The 20,328-nt window shown below is 38.4% G+C and overlaps 1 protein-coding gene across 1 annotated transcript; it reads left to right on the top strand.

Moving 5' to 3' along the window:
- The first annotated feature begins 4,547 nt into the window (after positions 1-4,547).
- CLDN1 (claudin 1) lies at positions 4,548-20,109 on the top strand. The gene is made up of 4 exons (XM_075268532.1): positions 4,548-4,928; positions 15,188-15,352; positions 16,671-16,755; positions 18,663-20,109. The coding sequence occupies exons 1-4, from the start codon at positions 4,706-4,708 to the stop codon at positions 18,823-18,825; spliced, it is 636 nt and encodes a 211-aa protein (XP_075124633.1). The 5' UTR covers positions 4,548-4,705; the 3' UTR covers positions 18,826-20,109.
- The last annotated feature ends 219 nt before the right edge of the window (positions 20,110-20,328 follow it).

The raw sequence follows: 20,328 nt of genomic DNA, 5'->3' as shown, positions 1-20,328 counted from the left end.
GCCTGCATCTAGCCCTAGGTTCGCCTTCAATTGACTCATGAAGATTCTGGTCAACTCAATTCCCTCATTCCCTCAACGCGTTTCACCATATGACTAGGATCATCAGGAGGGTGATAGGAAGTTATACTCCAGGTGCAGCAAAGATATGCAGTGAAAACTGCAGTTCCCGGGGCCTTGATGGTAGACCCCGGTACATATGTGGGCCCATAAATATAAAGAAGTGCAGAATTTTATACATTTATATTATGTTAAAAGTGTTAGAGCTTAAAGGGGTATACCCATCTCAAAAAAGTAAGGTGTAGAGTACTGTATCTACAGGATATTCCATTAATAGTTTATTAGATGTAAATCCCTCTGATCCCTAATCCAAATTTGGAAACATAGATAGGATAGGTTGGATTATTTCTGCCTAAAACTACCCATACACATTAGATGTGTGATGACCAAATCCAGCGATTTCAACGGGAGTGGCTATCATCTAATGTGTACAGGGGTTCCTGGACTCTCCTCAAAGATAGCTGTTTGAGGACATTGCATTTTAATGGCCTGACACTTTGCTCACTGGGAGATGAGCCACTATCAGAGGTCCCTGGCAATATCTTGCTCCCCCTTTCAGTTCAGTACACATGCATTGATCAGCCATGCTGAGCATCCATTTATGTAGGGGAGTTGGCAAGATAACTGTGAGTAATCTACTAAAAACTATCAAAAGTAAACGTCCAGCTTATTTAGTATTTGAAATAATAAATGCCCTAACTTTCTTGAGAAAGTCATCAACTACATCTATTTCAACCAGTGTATGATATCAGGAGACATCAAGGCTGATTCAAGTCATCTTAATGGGAACACTTTACAATTAGCCCATTTTTCAATATTTTTTGTACAAATCTAAACTTTGTTTCAAAAATTGTGCTCATGGAGTGTGCTTGGGAACCAATGTAATTGGTCTGTCCATACAGCTATGAGTATGGATATTCATGTAGTTGCAGGCCTTTGTTAGCTTCCTCATCACACAGATCTGTGCTCTCAGCAGGAGAATGTTAGAAGAGTATATATAACAAAGTACGAGATCTCCTGACAACCACACCCTGCAACAGTCTGGAAATCCTCTGAGGCAAAACCACAAGTTGATACAAAAAGGAATAGAAGTATATGGCACTGTTCACAAGTATCTCTGACCTAACATTTGGGGTGGGGTATATCCCAGTAAGTATCAGTACGTTTTACTTTTGTACATATCATCTGTTGATTCCAAACTTAAAAAAAAAAACCTAACAAAAAAAAAAAAAAAAAAACGAATTGATACCATCAGGAGCATAACTAACAAAGACTAGGCCCCATAGCAAACTTATGACTTGACTGCCCCCCCTCCCTCCCTCCCTACACACACACACACACACACACACACACACACACACACGGCATAGCTCCCCCTTTACTGACATGTCATAGTGGCCCCTCTACACAGTAAAATGTCCCATAATGCCTCTTCAGTGTCTGTTACAAATATTGCAAAAATTTTTGGTTTGACCAAACCCAAAATGTCTGGGATTCATCAACCACAAATTATTATTATACTCTGTGGTCTTTTCTGCTGTGAGGTCTGTAATTGAGTCCCAGTGGTCAGGTGGGTCATGCCATCCCACAACTCATAATGATGCCAATGTAACCCATATGACTGCTGAGGCCCAGTTACAGCCCTCAGTGGTCTGTGACGTCTTTGAAGAGGCCTTGAAGACTAGTGTCAGAACCCTGGAGAGGTGATTAGCATTTTTTATGTTTGATCACTTCAACTGGGCCCTCAGAATCCAGATTCCAGAGTATAATAATGGCAATTTCATTCAGACCAAACATGTCCGAAACTGCTAAGTGAAATTTGTGAGATTCTTGCAAGGATTGCCTAAAAAAAACGGTAAGTGCCGCAATCCTACTTACCGATCCCCACTCCTGCTTATGACCACCTCTTCTTCTACATTATTTTTATCATACAGTCGAGTCACACACCAAGTGGTTATGCTTCTTAAAGTCTAATTTATGCAACAGTAAATTTACAATATACTGGGTTGAACAAACCCTTCATCAGGCTAAAATAGTATCAAAATAACACAGAATAAATACAAGGATATGAAACAGCATAAACTACATACATGGCAAATGGAATAATATTACTATGCAAATCTGACATGGATATCAAATCAATACATTGAGATGGTAGGAACTACGGAAATACAATGGTTAACAGATCCCTAAATCACATCCAAGAGGAGGGCAGGAACAATACAAATTCAGAAACGTTATTAGCAGTCATCAGGAATGTTGAATGTCTCACGATGTATATTGATGATCAACTTGAAATGGCTCCTGTATGGTGCCCAGATATTGCCCCATAGAGAAAGGTGGTGAGTCTGGTGTGGCTGTGAACAATAAAATTGTCAGTGTATAACGTCATAGGTCTATATAAGAGCAAATGGTCTATGAATCTATGTGAATCCAAAACATCAAACGAAGGTAGAGATTGGTAATAGATCAAAGAACAAGACAAAACAAGAAACATCAGCCAAAAGGAGGAAAACATTTTTGAAAAAAATACATTCCATGATAATATACAAGTAAGAAGGAAGTGAGGAGCAACAGAGCAAAGGGGGATAGGTGAGAAGGGCACATAGGCCTAGTGACCATGGCAGAACATCCCCTTAAGGTCCCGAGTGCTGCGTTGAATAGCCTCAATGTCCTGATGCTGTTTCGCATCAACAGCGTGATGTGGGACACACAGGGGCCCCAGGAGGGATAAAGGGGAAGTGGAGGCAGTTGTGAACAGTAAACAGGGGCTGTTACCTGCAGGTAATAGTCTATAAAAAATAACAGTGTGGCGTTCACCAAGGAATAGGGTCTCACAACAGGCATTTTGACAGCTATGGCAGTAGTTCTGCCATGTGATATGATTTATTGTGTGGGTGCTGGAACACTTTATATTAAAGGGATTCTACCATTGGGAAAAGTCATATTTAGCTAAGCACATACTTGCATAGCCTTTTCCACACACACCTTTTGTATGTAAATTGCCTCAGTAGTTTTTGAATGAGCCTGTTTTTAATCATATGCTAATTAGCCTCCAGTGAGCACAGGAAGTCTCATAGAGCACCCTCTGCTATGTGTATGAGAGCAGGGAGGCTTTTGCTGATGATGATAATGACTCATTAGCCTTCCTGCGTTCACCTCTCTCTCTGTGTACACTTAGCACACAGTGCTCACTGAGACTTCTGCTGTTCCTTGCTAGCTAATTAGCATATGAATAAAAGTGGACTACTTCAAAAATGAATGAAGGGATTAACATACAAAAGGCTTATTTATGCTTAGTTATAATATAAAATATGCTTATTTAAAATGAGTTTTCCCAATGATAGAGCTCCTTTAAAGCACATAGTTGACTACACTTCTCAATATTGAGAAAATTAAAAAAAACAAAACAAAGACAAGGTATACCTGGCTACTGAAATGAACAATAGCAAGATGTAAATATTTTACACATATTCCAAAAAGATACTTCTATTATACTTTGGACTCACAAAAACATTTGCACTCTCAGATAGAAATGTTGGGGAAATCCAGCTACATCACATCCTGTGCCCTCGAGATACAAGTAGCAGACTCATTGGCCACATACAGCCCATGGACCACGTGTATGAGACAGATGCCCTATTTACTCACAACATACAAAATCTGCCATGAATGCTAGGCATACTACAAATGTGAAACTCCATAGTATACTTAGAATTTACTGCATATTTTGTATGCCCTATATGCTATATGTTGGAAATGTAGAATTTTACTATGAATTTCATTTATTGCAATGCCATGAGTAAAATCTGCGGTATGATCTGTAAAACATTCACATTAAGCTGCAGATTTTATTGTATATTTGCATTTAAAGTAGTTGAGGAATAAATATTGGTTACATGAACTCACTCACCCTTACTGTGTCCTAAAACTTCCTCCCGAGGATCACTTCATGTAATATAATGCTTAAGATGTGCTAAATTGTAAAACCAAGAAACAGTGAACCTTAGGTCAAGAATGAAACAAACATTTGTTCTCATATTTTACATGTTTATTTTTGTAGCAATGTATCTCCCCGTAAATTCTAGTTTTAGTTAAACTCATAATTATATAATATAAAACCTTACAATAGGTTGTAACTTTCAAAACAACTGGAGAATAATCCTACTTAAGCAATTGATATTTATACAGCAGAGACCTCTGTTGAGATGGTCTGATTCATCTATTTTCCATGGTATTGTTCTGGCTGTTTATACATTTCTATACTACTCTTGTCTCTCTATGGAAAACACCTGGCTTAGCAAATATGTATTATGGATTAGACTCAAAACAATGACTTCAGGGCTGAGATGAGCGTAGCCACTAACCCCAGGCTGCCCAGAATAAAAATAAGGCATCAGCAGTGGGAGGTGGGAGAGGAAGGGCTGTGCAATGGGAGTGATCACCCTCTGGAAGTTGTTGTTTTAGCACTGTCCTCCTGTAGGAGAACTTCTGGAGAGACTTTAAATAAGGCTGACACACAACACTGAGCATTTAGGTGTCTGACTCTCCAGCTGCTCACCAACTCTCTGTAGAGTCAGTAGAAACTTTGCCCAGTGCAGTGTTAGATATAGGGGAAAGAATCTTTACATTCTATTTGTTATAGAAGATGGCCAACTCTGGCTTACAATTGTTAGGATTTGCTTTGGCTTGTGTAGGATGGGTTGGGTTTATAGTGGCAGTAGCTATTCCTCAATGGAAGATGTCCTCTTTCACTGGAGATGCCATCATCACAGCACAAGTGACCTACGAAGGACTATGGATGTCCTGTGTCATGCAGAGCACAGGGCAAATGCAATGCAAAACATATGATTCTCTGCTGAACTTGGGAAGTAAGTACAATTATTGTAATTTTTTTTTGTATTGAAATCTTAGAAATAATGTGTATAAAGTATCTATCTATCTATCTATCTATCTATCTATCTATCTATCTATCTATCTATCTATATCAGTCTTCTCTTTGTCTCAAAATGATTACCTAATTCATAAATTCACATGTTGCTCATGGAAACCACCTGTGATTCCTTAAACTATGGAATTAAGGGACATTTACTACCACTATTACTTGCACTAGTACTTATTTACTAAACTGGTCACATGAAATGTATCAAAAATTATATCTGCTCCCCTAGTCCTAGGAAGTCTCATATGACATAGTAAAGAGTACCCTTCAGTTGATTGACATATCAGACATGTTCAGCAAACAGCATAATGGGCTTACATGTGCTAGCTGGTGTATAATATATAGTACCACAGTAACGTCCTCATTTATTAACTTGTTGATAGTGTGAAGGCAATCTTATGACTTCACAGTGCTTGGACCAATGTATATTGATATGACCCATCTGCTAGATTACATCTTCTTTGACTTTTGTTTGCTGGATATAATAGAATACTCAATAAAATAATAGCCTATGTATTTAACATACAGTAGGCAGAAACAAGACCTAACCAAGGCAATTGATCTCATAGAGCAGTTCCATAGAAGCCAAACTTTCCTGAGCAAGAAATAGTTCGGAGAGATACATGGCATTTACTGCTTTCTCTACAAGATAAAAACATCATTTTTCATACATGATGTCTATCAAAGATGACTAGGAGAACATTTTAGTATTGAGCTGTTTTATAGATGGAGGTTATTATTCAGTCTCTGCTAGCTGGCTATTATAAGTTGACAGACTATAGAGAAGTATCCCACTAAGATCATATATATTTCTGGAGAAGTTCAAAGGAAAGGTGCTTTAGGAGTTTTTCATTAGATGTAACTGTGATCCATGTTGTAACCAAGGCAATGTTTATTTTATGACTCGTAAGTTAGAATCCATCTTGGTGCTGATCATGTACAGTATAGTACACTAACACTACAGGAATGTGGCTATGCCTTAAAGACAAGTGAAGGCAAGTCAAGGCAAAGGGTTTTATTTAATAATATAGCACAAGTACAAAAGGCAGTGATATGCTTAGCTGCATTCTCTAACCTCTTCTATAGTCTAGTACAGTGTCTCATCCCCTAATTCAAGAACCCCTATTTAAATAAATGACACAAGCGTACCCTCAAGGATATGGACAGATATTGTGCTTTTATGAATAGAAGGAGAACATTGCAAGTAACCCTAAAACATGACATGGGACAAAACTAACACTGCTTGAAAACCTAGAGTCTAGTATATTTATACTAAAGAATATGTCTCATTTTTTAAGATTACTAGCAAAATCACACAGAAATCATTTTTCCATGTTATTAAAGAACATTTTATTTAATATTTAAAAAATTACCATTCATTTTGATTGTCTTAGATTAGGAAGGATATTAAGAAACAAACAAGCTTTCAAGCAAGTACCCCACCAGTCTTTGTATACTGGGCCACAGTGGTGACGTCACATTGAGAACCTGTGACTACCGCAGCCTATCACTGGCCTCAACACAGTATTTGAGACCAATGGTCACACATTGTCAACGAAGCATCAGCGCTGTAACCCTGTAAACAAAGATTGGAGGGGAGGACTAAAAAGATGTTGATGAAGAGAATGGTGATGTAACAATTTAGTAATTATTTAAGATGACCTTTTATGTCCTCCTGAATTTGTGGTTTAATATACCGATAAAAATCCAACATTGCGCTGTATTCAGAGCACTGTTGGCTTTCCTGGTATGTGCCCCGGTAATGGAGATACCGTTGCCATTCATTTCAGCACCGATATCTCCCCACTAACACAAGGGCGCTTTTCACAGACTAATGTCATCACTGGGCACACCCAACAGTACTGTAATATCCTTGTACCACCCAGCGATGACGCTGAGTTGTGAGGAACGCCCCTTTTCCCCAGTAAAGGTCTATGGATGAGTACTTTCAGGAAGGAGTATTCCTCACAGCTCATCGATAATGCTGAGCTATGAGGAACGCCCTTCTGACATTGAGGCGATATCACTGCTCAAATTAACAGCACCAATATCTCCACCACTGGGGCACATACTGGGAAAGCCAACAGTGCACTGAATTCAGAGTACTGTTGGCTTTCTAGTGGTATATTATACCGCACACTCATGAGGACATGAAAGGTCCTCTTTAAGTTACTATTTTACATCATCCACTGTCTGTGCCCCAATATCAAGCAACTCATTTATGTTACTCTCTGTTGTCAAATTGTTTCAAATTCAATTCCATTTTTTAACCTATAATGGAAGCTATGGGAAAGCTGTGTGACAACCAATATGGTCACAACTCTTATATAGTCACCTATTCTTCCACAACTTGAGGGCTTCAGGTATGCATAGTTATGGAGTGAGAAATTATCTGCCCCTCCTTGGAAGAATAACTAGCTACACCTACTGTATGATTTATCACTCTCGGAAACCTATGTAACATCTCAATGGCCATTATTATGAAGATCATTTTACTTTACTTTAGATCTCACAGAAACCTAAATGAATAGAAACAGATGAATAGAACATTTTAATATTGAGAGCAAAGGGAATAATGCCATGATAATTCATTGTTAGAAACTAAGATAGAGGATGAGGGTCTTATTGCTGGTGCAAGTCCCATATCTTAGACATTATAGTGGTTTCCATAATGGTTAACACATGTATTTTTACCAGGGAATACATATAAATTATCATGTTGAGGAATATAAGCGCAGACATAAGTCTTTGTCTCATAGCTTTCATATGCGTCTTTATTCTTTTACCAGGGGACTTGCTAAACAAGAAATATTACAGCCGCCACAGAAGCTGCTGGGCAATTATAAAAATCCTAGCAATAAAAGTGTCAGCTTAAAACACTCTCATATGTATAATGATTTTATCAAAAAGGTCATTAAACTTTAACAGCACTCTCTTAGGAAACAATTGTCAGGTGTCTTTTATCCCAAAATTGAATCTTTTGTGGGCTGAGACATAAAAGTTGAGTTAATGAAGGTTTACTGATTCTGCTATAAGTTTCACACAACCAAGGTGGTTGGTTCACATCCGTCTATATTTGAGTAAGAATCTGAACAGTGCTGAACATGTCTTCTTTTATAGGTTGAAGGCAAGATCAGACCTGTCAAAATAGTCACCCTGGAGAGCTGCATATTTTCTACAAAGCAACTCTCCTCCCAAACATAAAAGACAAGAATTAACAGAATACCCTACCTTCCCAGTAGAACATTCCACCTTCAATATAGCGTGTTAACCATTTCATTTCCAAGCACAGATCGGTAATGGATACAAACAGAAGAGGGTCCTTATACAAGAACTGTATATGGGCACCTTGTTCTCATATAGTTCTTCATAAAGTACCCTATTAGGTATCTCTTATAATTCACCAGTATTTGTAAGTTGTTACATTTATTTGCTCGTCCCTTTAAATGCAATCTAATACACACAAAAAGCTACTAGCTAACTTTTAGGTAGCAATACCTCTTTTAATCCATTGGTTCCCATTCCCATATTCAGTACAATCCTTGACAGGCTGCAATTCATATCACAACCACATATGTATAGATATCTTGTGACAGAATCATGAAATATTTTTTTCAGAGTTTGACACCTCTCGCAACACCTTGAAATAGATTTGTTGAACAAACAGAGGTGTATAGCATGCCCACTCCTGCCAAAGAAAAGAGTGACCGCCATACTGATTCTAGTGCATCAACAAGTAAATCACCTGGTAATGTCATCACTTAGGAAATAACAATGTCATTGGCATCCCTAGCTGCTACGAGAAGATCAATATTGTCCAAATAAAACTTCAGATTGATCGCCTCTTATAGCCCAATTTATCTATGTCAGACACGCATACATTAAGAAAATTCTGCAGATATCCCGTTGGTTTAGCTCTTCAGTTTTGTCGAAGATTGCAGAAGAAAACAGTATGAAAACTACATTACATGCAGAGATAACATAAATACTCCATACCATTCTGTCTCATCTTACCAATATTTCTTCTAACTTTACCTTTTGCATTTTTCATGATTTGGATACGTGCAGGGCATTGAGAAGTATATAATAATTCAGCATTGTCACTGTTATTACTGGCAGCAGTAAATCAGCAGTCTCTGCCAATGGCATTCAATGAGAGTTTTTTCTGCTACCTAATTCTAGCTAAATGCAACACAGTTTAAATGGCTTCCAAAAGTGTGACACTCATAAGAATGGCAGATATCAGTCAGTGCTTCCCCCTTGTGAATCAGTGCCTTTGGCATTGTCAATGTAACCATTGCTGCTTATGTCTTTGGAGCAATGGCAATGCTCACATTGCTCCAAATAGCTAATTTGTGGAGGCACAGATGGAGGCACAGATTCAGACAAGGAAAACACTATTTCATTCGGGTGACTATTCTGTGGAGCTGGTTGATACGCTGCGTTCTGCTGACAGACTCCCTTTTATCAAACTTAAACCGTACCTAACACAGGGCTTCAAAGAGCATCAAATAGAGACTGCCTGTATTGTATACTGCCACCATAGTCTCTTCACTTTAAGATCCTTTAAATTAAACTGTCACATGGCAAATGTAGCCCAGTCGGTAGTAGCATATTACAGGTAAAAGAGTACTGAGCAGGGGCCACATGGTAGCTCAGTGGTTAGCACTGCAGCCTTGCAGCACTTGAGTCCTGGTGTTCAAATCCTGCCAAGGGCATAAAGCCATCTGCAAGGAGTTTGTATGTTCTCCTTGTGTTTGCATGGATTTCCATCCCATATTCCAAAAAAAAACATACTGATAGGGAAAAATGTACATTGTGAACTCTAACCAATTAGCTGGGTGAATAAGCTTTTATTTCAATGTGATCCTTGTCTCTGGCTATGCAAATATGATCTTAATTTGTTGGATATAAGATAATCCTTTAATAGTCCCACCATGCAGAAATTCAGTGTTACAGCAGTATGGATAATACTGTAATATATTACAAGAAAGAACACATACAAGCTCAGAATAACTGATAGAAAAGATACTAGGAGTCACAGCAAATAAAAAGAAAAGAAAGACTTCAGGTTGATTTAGTTCTCTGTGTAGACTGCTCTTCGCTTGGTCTGATATAGATTATATAGCCTGACTGAGGTTGGGAGGATCTCCAATAACGCTCCTTCTCACACTTGGTGTGAAGCAGTTGGTCACTCACAGTACTGCCCAGTGCTGTCATGGTCTCATACATGGGATGGAAGTTGTTGATGGAGCTCACCACAGACAGTATCCTTCTGTCACCCACCACCTGCACTAGGTCTAGGGACTCCCCAGGACAGAGCTGGCCTTTCTAATCAGCTTGTCGAGCCTATTTCTATCCCTAGCTGGTATGCTACTCCCACAGCAGACCATTCCGAAAAAGATGGCTGATGCTACCACAGAGTTGAAAAAGGCTCTAAGACGTGGCCCCTGGACTCCAAAGGATATAAATTTTGGCTGAAGACAAGACTGCAGAGTGGTCTTCAGTAACAGACAGCTTTGTGGAGGCAAAGGATGCCCATTGCACAGTCTGGTCTTTTTGTTGAAAAACCCATACAAATCTGTCAGTCCTTCCTAAAATTAGCAAATATCCAACACTAGAGAGAGCCCTGTGATGGGTGAATATATATACAGTATCATTCTGCCCAGCTCCTCCTTCTCTATAATATGCTGCCTGCAGATTCCACTTCATTTTCCATGTGACAGGTTCATTTTGAATTCAGGTTCACAATGAATTCAGATCAGTACAGCCCACCACCCACAAGGGTCAGTTGTTAAAGGAAGCCAATTTATCTATTAGTATAATTTTTGCATGTAGGAGGAAACCAGAGTACTGAAAGGAAACCCACACAAACATAGGGAGAACATACAAACATCCATTCAGATGTTTCACTAAGTCAGATTCCAACCAAGTAGTCCAGTGCTGCAAGGCGACAGTACTTAACCACTGAGCCACTGTACTGCCCGGAATCTGGAAGCCATTTAACGTGGCTTGGAAGCAAATTGATAATCAAACTACAGTTGATGACACAAATATTCTTGCTCAAGCTGTCTCAGTTATTGCAAATTATTTCAATTTGTAATTTATTATTTTAGCTCCCTGTATGGCTTTTGGTTACATTGAATGAATGTGCAAAACCTTAAAGTGCCCATGAAAATGGACCATTACATCAAAAACTAAACTTGCCTGGTATAATTTATCAAAGAACTTTTTTTTTAACTGACAGATAAGAGATTATCATGGCCTGAAAACAAGTCAGCCATGTTTGAAACTTCAGCCAATAACTTGGTGGACAAAAATTCTAATGATTATCTGTCTTGGAACTAATGTCTTCAGAAATGTCTTTTGTTATCACCCAGTGTCATTGAGTATGTACAATATGGCCAGTTTCAACAACTAGAAGCCAATATAGGTTAATATGGCTGTATCTGTGATATGGTCATTCCCCATACAGTGACCTATGGCATTTCTATATGATCTGTAAAACCATTTTTAAGGGTATGTTCACACAGAGTTTTTTTGCAGGCGGATTTTGACACGGAAGCCGCCTCAAAAATCGCCTGCAAAAATTGCTCCCATTGACTCCAGTGGGGGCCGCTTGCTTTTTTTTCCCGCTAGCTAGCATGACCTATCTTGCCACGGACTCAGATATGGTCAGACATGGCGTCCGCAGCTCAAGACATGCCCTAATCAGGAGCAGGATGCTGTGACAGAATGCTGATGCATTTTACTATGCCTACTAGTATAACAGCCCATATTCACCCTCAAATAGCATGGCACACACATGGTGTCATAGCGACCCTTTGCTGCAGTCACATTTCCAAATTTTAATAAATTAAATCTTAAGTCATAACTTTGAATTGCACTCTGAGTTGCTCAGGTTCATGAAACTGAAAGGGATTTTTTATAGATCATGAATATCTAAAGAATGAGAAACCAATACCAAGCTCCTGCACAAATCAGCTGTTTGGAACTGCTGCTGGGGCCCTGTACTATACAGTGTACATAAGCAGGAGCAGATGGCTCCATACACTGTATAGTGAATGGGTCACACTATTACAGCTCAGGTCTTATTTATTTCACTGGGAGCAGAGCTGTATTAATGCTGCTTGGCCAATAAATTATGTATGGAGCCATCTGCTTCTGTCTGAATACACTACCATATATAGTGCCAGGTCTGCCAGCAATGCCAAACATCTGATCATTACAGAGACTGGGTATTGGCACTCCACTAATGAGAAATTAATAGACCATCACAATCAGATTCCTGGAAAACCCCTTTAGGCCTACATTAAAAATGTAAGCCCAATCTGAATCATGTCCAAAACCTCAACCAGAAATGGGAGAGTGAAAAAATAAAGAGATGATAGATAGATAGATAGATAGATAGATAGATAGATAGATAGATAGATAGATAGATAGATAATAGACAGATGTGCATTTTACTTATGAAAATGTAGTTGAATGAAGAAGAAACTTCCATAGACACACCAAAAATACACTAGGGCTGGGTTTCCATGCATCAGGAGGTAGAGGAATCTTTTGGATGAACTTACAAAGAAAACAGAGTCAGGTTTACACTTGCTTACAAGTTAGAAACGTTGCTACTTTTCAAGTTAGAACTTGGCAGAGAATTAAAAACAGGAAGATATTCAAAGATGTTATTATTCAGTCACCTAATCTGGGATATGTAGAGACATAATAACACTAGTCGGCCATTAAAATAATACAACGCCAGCCAAGCATAATAAATCGCATGAAAATCAGTTGTAAAAAAAAACCTGAATTTAATATCTACTCTTGGTTAACAGTCACTATGGGTTTAGGCATTCACTTTGAGAACATGTAACATATAATTAGTGGAATATATGCTGAGCATTGTCTAATTGTCATTGTCAGTTCTGTTAGTGACAGGATACGGGACATGTACTACTTGTACTACTTGTCTGTTTTGAAGGGTTAAAAAAAATCAAATGACAAGCTTTACCACAAAGTATTTACATGAGCGATGCAAAGCTTATTATAATATTCTGTAAACTACAATAAGGAACTGAAGCAGGATGTGATACGTGGAGACGACGCTCAGACACCATGTGATATGTACAAAAAATCATGAATTATGCATAACCGTACCATGTTTAAAAGCACCCAAGGCAATATAAACAATATATCACATGTTATATCATTGTACAATCAAAATATTGGAGGACAAAAACCTACTTATTCTGGGGACTTGTGCCTATGGCTTAGTCGTATTCAGGGGACTTTTATGGCAGCACATGGAGTCCCTGCAGCTCCCTACTACATAGATATAGGAACCCTGTGTGCCTTTATACTTTACATCCCCTAGAAACAATGCTCCTAATACAATATCCACATTGGCCATCTCTAAATAGTTTTTCTGTCGGACTTACTATGCATGAGACCTTGCTTTATATATTACCTTTGCTCTAAACTTTATTCAGATTTGACAGGAGTCTAGTATCCCAGTTCATATTTTTAGCTTAGGCAGCTAGGTTCAGGCCTGCGCCCAGTTTCCACTTGGGATTCCATATCCCATTCCGCTTGAAAAATGCGGAGAGAAAAGACCTGCAAGCGGCACTTTTCTGTTTGCGGCGGAAACCCAGCAGACCCCATTATAGTCTATGGGTCTGCTGGATTCCATGCTAACTGCTTTTTAAGCGGATTGGGCTTCCGTTTTTTGGTTCCCCAAGTGTATACAAGAATAGAAACCCGAATGCAGGAATGAACCTAGTGTTACGAATCTCAAGAAACTAGTTCTATCGTGCTCTTTTGCATGTCCTTCATTCCAGAGCACTACTTCGGCTAACCTGATATCTGTAAATCTGACAAGGGCTTCGCTGGTTAAGAGGACCAGAGAAAGAATTGCGTAGACTGGATACAATTATTGCAGAATGTCATTTTTAGATTAGTATGGATTTTTGTCTGTTGAATGAAAACTGGTGCAGTAGTAAGCAGACATCTTAGAGCTGAAATATAAAGTGTATTAGAAAGTTGCACAACTTTTAATTACACAACGGGGGAGATTTCTGCCAAAAACTGTTCTACAGCCAATGCCTTGTGGCAGATTTATTAGTTTTTCACCACATTTAGTGCCTTAATAAACAGCTTAGAAAAGTGCCTAGAAACAGGGCGCTGGTGCAAGAAAAGGGTGTGGCTTAACATACTCCAAACTGCGCCCAACATTTGGCAGAAAATATGAGTCTAAATGAAGTCCAAAGTAAGCCAACTATGATGTGTCATAAGAATGACAAAAGTGTCTAACATTTCTAGCAATTTTTTTAAAATTTTGTAATGTTGATATACATCACTTTTTTCTAATCTGTTTTTATTTTACACATATAGATATTTTACTCTACTTGCTGTACATGATTATGGGGGCGGCCATGCTGCCTAGGCTTCTCCTCTGCTCTTTTAGCAGTAACTGACAGTATAATCATGTCCATAGGCAGCAATAGGCTGGAATCAACTCATTGAGGTCCATGTGAGAGTTTTCTAGGGGGTGGATAAGCTGTGACCTCATGTATTGGCAGTAGTGAATGCAATGATTGGTGTCATGTGGTATTATCTATAGATGTAGGGCATTTAAATGTAAGAAATGTTGTAATATATCTTATTAGGGATATCTGTTTTATTTAGCACATAAGCAGTGCTTTTATTCCTTTTCTTCAATCTGACTGCTTGCTTACATTATATCTGTCTCTGTATTCAGCCTCTCAACTATATGGAACAGGGAGGGATTGAGTAGGATTCTCCTGTTGGCTGGTTAATTGAAGTTTTCTTCATTCTGTGTGCTCCTCCTAGCCTCTTATCTACAACTAAGCAGTGTTAAAAAACAAGGAATAGCAGAGTGAAGAATCTGCAACTGAGTCTCCCCTCTTTATAAACTAATATGGAGAAAGTAACTGTCTGAAAAGAGGAGAAGAAAACATATTTCTTTAATAAGATATTTTATAAAGTTTCATATATTAACCTGTGCTATTCATTTATAACTGGAGGTACACTTTAAATCTTAATGGAAAAAGTCTAATTTAAGAAAAAAAAATGAATTTTCTCTAGTGTTTCTTACCTCTACTGATTATTTCATGCATTCTGTATGTAAGTACAGTGGTGAATGTCAGCTCCTAACATATTTTTCTTCCTTAGGCACTTTGCAGGCCTCAAGGGCCCTGATGATCTGTGGGATTCTTTTGGGATTCTTTGCTGCTTGCATTGCTGCAGTAGGCATGAAATGTTTAACGTGTCTTCAAGATGATGAGGTGAAGAAAGCCAAAGTCGGAATTGTAGGTGGTATTCTCTTCATTATTGCTGGTAAGAATCTTTATTATTTCTATTATTTGTAGATGGCACTCTTGTATGTTACATGATATGTTAAATAGTTATGGTTATAGTATCTCCTGTATTTGTTCACAAGCAACAGGTACTTATGGAACATTGGTTTAGTGTCTAAAATAATATTATATAAAGACTGTCCATGTAGGAGTTAAACAATAATCCTTTATACTTACCTAGAGCACTGATGCCATACAATTTTCTCACCGTCTTACCCCTTTGCTTTAGGGGTTGTAATTTCTTAGGCACCACCTTCTATGTGTGGTGGTCCTGCCCTTATGCCCGACTGCGCAAATGCACTGGATGTAGAAGCATGCACAAGCAAAGTTATTATTGTGATTCTCAGAACCCTAAACCACCAGTCCATAAGGACCTTTTGATGGTTTAGTGTTCCAAATGTAGATGATAGGTTCCCTTTAATTATGTAATAGATTTCTTTTAATAATAACATGTTTGGCATATATGTACTTAATAGTTTAGCAGATCTACAGTATGTGTCTCCATAGTTACAGACTACAGAAAAGCCTGTTTGCAGTCTGATGCTATAGTTATATGTAATTCATTCCCTTTTGCCCACATTCCACCTAACCCTTGGTTCACATCTGCGTTTGGTAATCTGTCTGCATGGGGACCCCTGAACGGATTACCGAACACATTTGAAAGCACTGTGCAGTAAAAGCCTATGGACCCCATAGACTATAATGGGGTCCGTGTGCTTGCCGCGAGATCTCCGCACGAATCAGATTGTGAACTACTTTCCTGTCTGCAAATTCCCTGCGGAGATCGCGAGGCAAGCACACGAACCCCATTATAGTTTATGGGAATCTGTGTGCTTTCACAGCAGAGTGCTTGCAAATGCGTTTGGGATTAAATTCGGGGGTCCCTTTGCGAACTGCTCCGAATGGAATACCATTTGCAGATGTGAACGAAGCCTAAATTGCAGACACAAGGAGAGGGGAAAAATAGAGATACCTTCGAGATCACACTATACACCACCTGTAGCCATTGATAGATAGATAGATAGATAGATAGATAGATAGATAGATAGATAGATAGATAGATAGATAGATAGATTAGCAAAAGAGCTGTATATCCAAACCACAGATTTTTTTGCAATCAAAGTTGCTTTATTTTTTTTTATTTTAGATCTGTGCAAATCTCTACTTAATTTGTTCACAGCCATAAACTCCTATTTATTCATCCAAATTCCCTGAATACTGTATTTAAATTAAAAATAAATGTCTTTTCTTTATTTCACATTGTTACCTCTACTGAATCATTTCTTCTATATCTTCAGGGCTTTGTGTACTTATTGCAACAGCCTGGTATGGAAACCGAATCGCCAGAGATTTCTACAATGTACTTACACCAAGCAACTCCAAGTAAGTTCATAGCAAAATGAATTAGAATACACTGCTCAATCATCATTCTGTTCACCATATAGATTGGGGAATAGGATTCATGTTTATTTTAAATGACCATTTTATTGGTATTTACCTTCAAAACTGTACTGCCGTTGGATAACACTGATAGACAGGGTTTCGGTCATTTGTGACAATAGAGTATGTGATATTGCTCTTATAATTGTTGACTATGAAGATATATTGCATTATTTGAAACCTCAACTATCTTTGTGTATCCATAATCCGATAACATGAAGGTAGTTACTTGTAGTCTATCCAGTTCTCTATAAACAGAGGTACAGGTTTAGCCATATTTAGCTTTCAACAACTTAAAACTTTTAACATCTTCAGTGGCTTTTTTTGTTAATATATCGTGGTACAACTTTAATGTTAACCTTTACTGCTTCCACTCCGATGGTGGTACGAAAGTAGCAAAGCTTAAAGAGGATCTTTCATCAGATCGGGCACATGCAGTGTTATATACTGCTGGAAAGCTGACAGTGCGCTGAATTCAGCGCACTGTCGGCTTTCCCGATCCGTGCCCGGTGTAAAGCGCTATCGGTCCCGGGACCGTAGCGCTTTAGTGTCAGAAGGGCGTTTCTGACTGTTAGCCAGGAACGTCCTTCTGCCTCGCGGCGCTTATCGCGCTGTACTGTGGAGCGGTTAGGAACGCCCCCTCCCTCTCCTTATAATACTCGTCTATGGACGAGCTGTGTGAGCAGAGGGAGGGGGCGTTCCTCCCTGCTCTACAGTACAGCGCGATAGGCGCCGCGAGGCAGAAGGCTGGCTGGCTAACTGTCAGAAACGCCCTTCTGACACTAAAGCGCTACGGTCCCGAGACCGATAGCGCTTTACACCGGGCACGGATCGGGAAAGCCGACAGTGCGCTGAATTCAGCGCACTGTCAGCTTTCCAGCAGTATATAAAACTGCATGTGCCCGATTTGATGAAAGGTCCTCTTTAACTACAAAATACACTGTGGCACAGAACCAACTCAACTTTCAATGGCTTTTTAATTGATTTTGTGTTCTTCTGTAATAAAATAAATATCACACTGCAACAAGTTATCAGTGCAAACTTAAATCTTGCTACATTTGTAATTTCTCAGATCTAGAACATACAGATGTAGCAAAGTTAATGGGGATCATTGCAACTAACTACACACATACCTTAGCTGTCTGCTTCCCGCTCCATTCTCTTTGTATGGGGTACAAGGTGTCAGACCACAATCAATTTGATATTGATGGCCTAGGCTTAGAATAGGTCGTGAATATTTTTAACCAGGAAAACCCCTTTAACTTTGTTACATCTACTGTATAAGTTCGGGACCTAAGGTATTATAGATGTAGCATGTTTTACTATGACACTAATAACGCAGTATGAATTTGTATCACAGAACACCACAAAAGCAATTGAAACGCCATTGAAATTTGAGTTGGTTCTGGGCCATAGTGTACTTAATGTGCAGTTAAGTTTTGCTGCCTCTGTACTACATCTACCATTAGAGTGTAAGCAGTAAAGGTTCATATTAAAGTAGTTCCACTTAGAGCCACGTGTCCCCATGTATTAAATATATCCTAGAATAAAACTAAAGTGGTGTTGTTGCCCATGGGAATCTGTTCGCCTATAATTTTTTTACTGGTTGCTATGGAAAATTAAAAACCCTGACAATGTTGATGGATGAGGTTCATGCCATGCTAAACTGTAGAAAAGGTAAAGGATTGTATCACAATTATAAAGACAATAATGGACCCTATACTGATAGAGAAGGACACGAACATTTGGCAAGTTCCATATTATTTTCCATCCAGCTCTAACTTAAAAATGATAAATGCAATAAGTGCAAATATTATAGAAAATGATTTTATTTTTCTGTTCCTTCCCAGGTATGAATTTGGTCCAGCTTTATTTATTGGTTGGGCTGGTGCTGCATTGGCCATTTTGGGAGGTGCTCTTTTGTGTTGCTCATGCCCCAAAAGAGAAACTTCTTACCCACCACCAAGAAGCTACAACAAAAATGCACCTTCTACAGGAAAGGACTACGTGTAATTCAAGAATGAGAATGACTGAATATTTGTCTGAGACTTGACCATCTTTTTTATTACTGCCACCAGAAAAACAGACCCACTTGCCAAAATTGCTTGCTACTTTCCCAGCAACACAATCTATTATTCTAGTAATTGGATGAAAGTGGTTAAAATCATCTCCGCCTGAAAGTAAAGCAAAGACAGTGATGAATTTATTGACTGAGCTTTGGTTAAAGGGTGAAATGCAGTGATTAGGAAAAAGTGACATCAAAACCATAAAAGCAAATCCCTTACTGTTGTCTTTATAATGTGCTGCAATATATGGAAATGTATGCATCAGATAAAGCACATAGCATTGCAGTGTCTGCTAAATGTCCATTAAAACTCATTGCTATATGAACAACATACACAACCTCACTAATTCCTGCCCGGCACACGCATTTATAATACATATCAAACTCTCAAAGGTTATTTCTTGCATAATGAGGAATTACAGGATGAACAGCTCATTTGTCATAGTTAAATGGAGCTAAGTAACTATTTATTGCATTTAATGAACCACTATGTAAAACAACAGCATTACATCTTGGACTCTGTGAATTGGGGCCAACAAAGCAAAAAGAGTGCCAAATTATGATATGTTATGTAATAGTTTTCTTGGATTTTAGAGGAATGCGTGTGTCAGTACTATACGCAGATTTTGCAGAGAAGGAAATTCAGTCACCCCAGCTGAATGTCCACTTCCCAGGGGCCCCAGAGCATCTTTTATCTCTTCTTTTATGATACTGTATATACATCTATGGCTCTCCTAAGGGAACGCTAAACATAAAATGCACAAACAATTTATAAAATGCCCTGACACTTCCCCCCTTTTCACAAAAAACTGAAAAAATACTGAAGTAATTTTTCAGCTCAGTGGCAGGAACCCATGTCCCACCTTTTGGTAGGTCAGCACATAGGTACGTTGATATGTAAGACCACTCAAATATCAGCTCTTTATTCAATTTGAAAAGACAATAGGAATTGTGGTTCAAAAGAAAACGTGGAACCTTCAAAGAACTTTCATCATTTCAATGCCATTAAAGTAAATGATCCTTAAAAAATATGATGTATGTATATATATATATGATATTTGCTTTATTTTCTTTCCTTAAAATATAAATTTACCATTGTTAGAGTTTTAGTATTAAGAATATGTATCGTCTATTGTCAGCATGATAAGCTTCACACCTCCTAGGAGGCAGAAGTTGTCAGGATATACAAATACCAATGGGCTTTGGAGTCAATACATCCCTTAAAAGAATAAAACCGATTAATTGTTTTTGTGATATTTTTTTTAATAAATAATTTTTTACAATAGAACTTTTTTGTTTACTTTGATATTAATGTAACTGTGAAATATAATGTAATAACACCACTTGTGCTTGGCTTTTCCTGGAAGAAGTATATTACATATTTAAGGAGGTAGGATTTTTGTCTCCCTCACTCTCCTGTGCTTTAAAATGGCATGTGGCAGGTGGTTATG

This window comes from Leptodactylus fuscus, chromosome 3 (genome assembly GCF_031893055.1).
Source record: "Leptodactylus fuscus isolate aLepFus1 chromosome 3, aLepFus1.hap2, whole genome shotgun sequence".
In the NCBI taxonomy this organism is placed as follows: Eukaryota; Metazoa; Chordata; class Amphibia; order Anura; family Leptodactylidae; genus Leptodactylus; species Leptodactylus fuscus.
Note: the sequence above shows the minus strand (reverse complement) of the source record. Positions and strands in the feature narration are given on the sequence as shown.

Coding starts and splice junctions, on each gene's coding strand:
- CLDN1 (XM_075268532.1), top strand. CDS start 4,706: ATGGCCAACTCTGGCTTACAATTGTTAGGATTTGCTTTGGCTTGTGTA. Junction 4,929..15,187: donor TTCTCTGCTGAACTTGGGAA/GTAAGTACAATT, acceptor TTTCTTCCTTAG/GCACTTTGCAGGCCTCAAGG. Junction 16,756..18,662: donor CTTACACCAAGCAACTCCAA/GTAAGTTCATAG, acceptor GTTCCTTCCCAG/GTATGAATTTGGTCCAGCTT.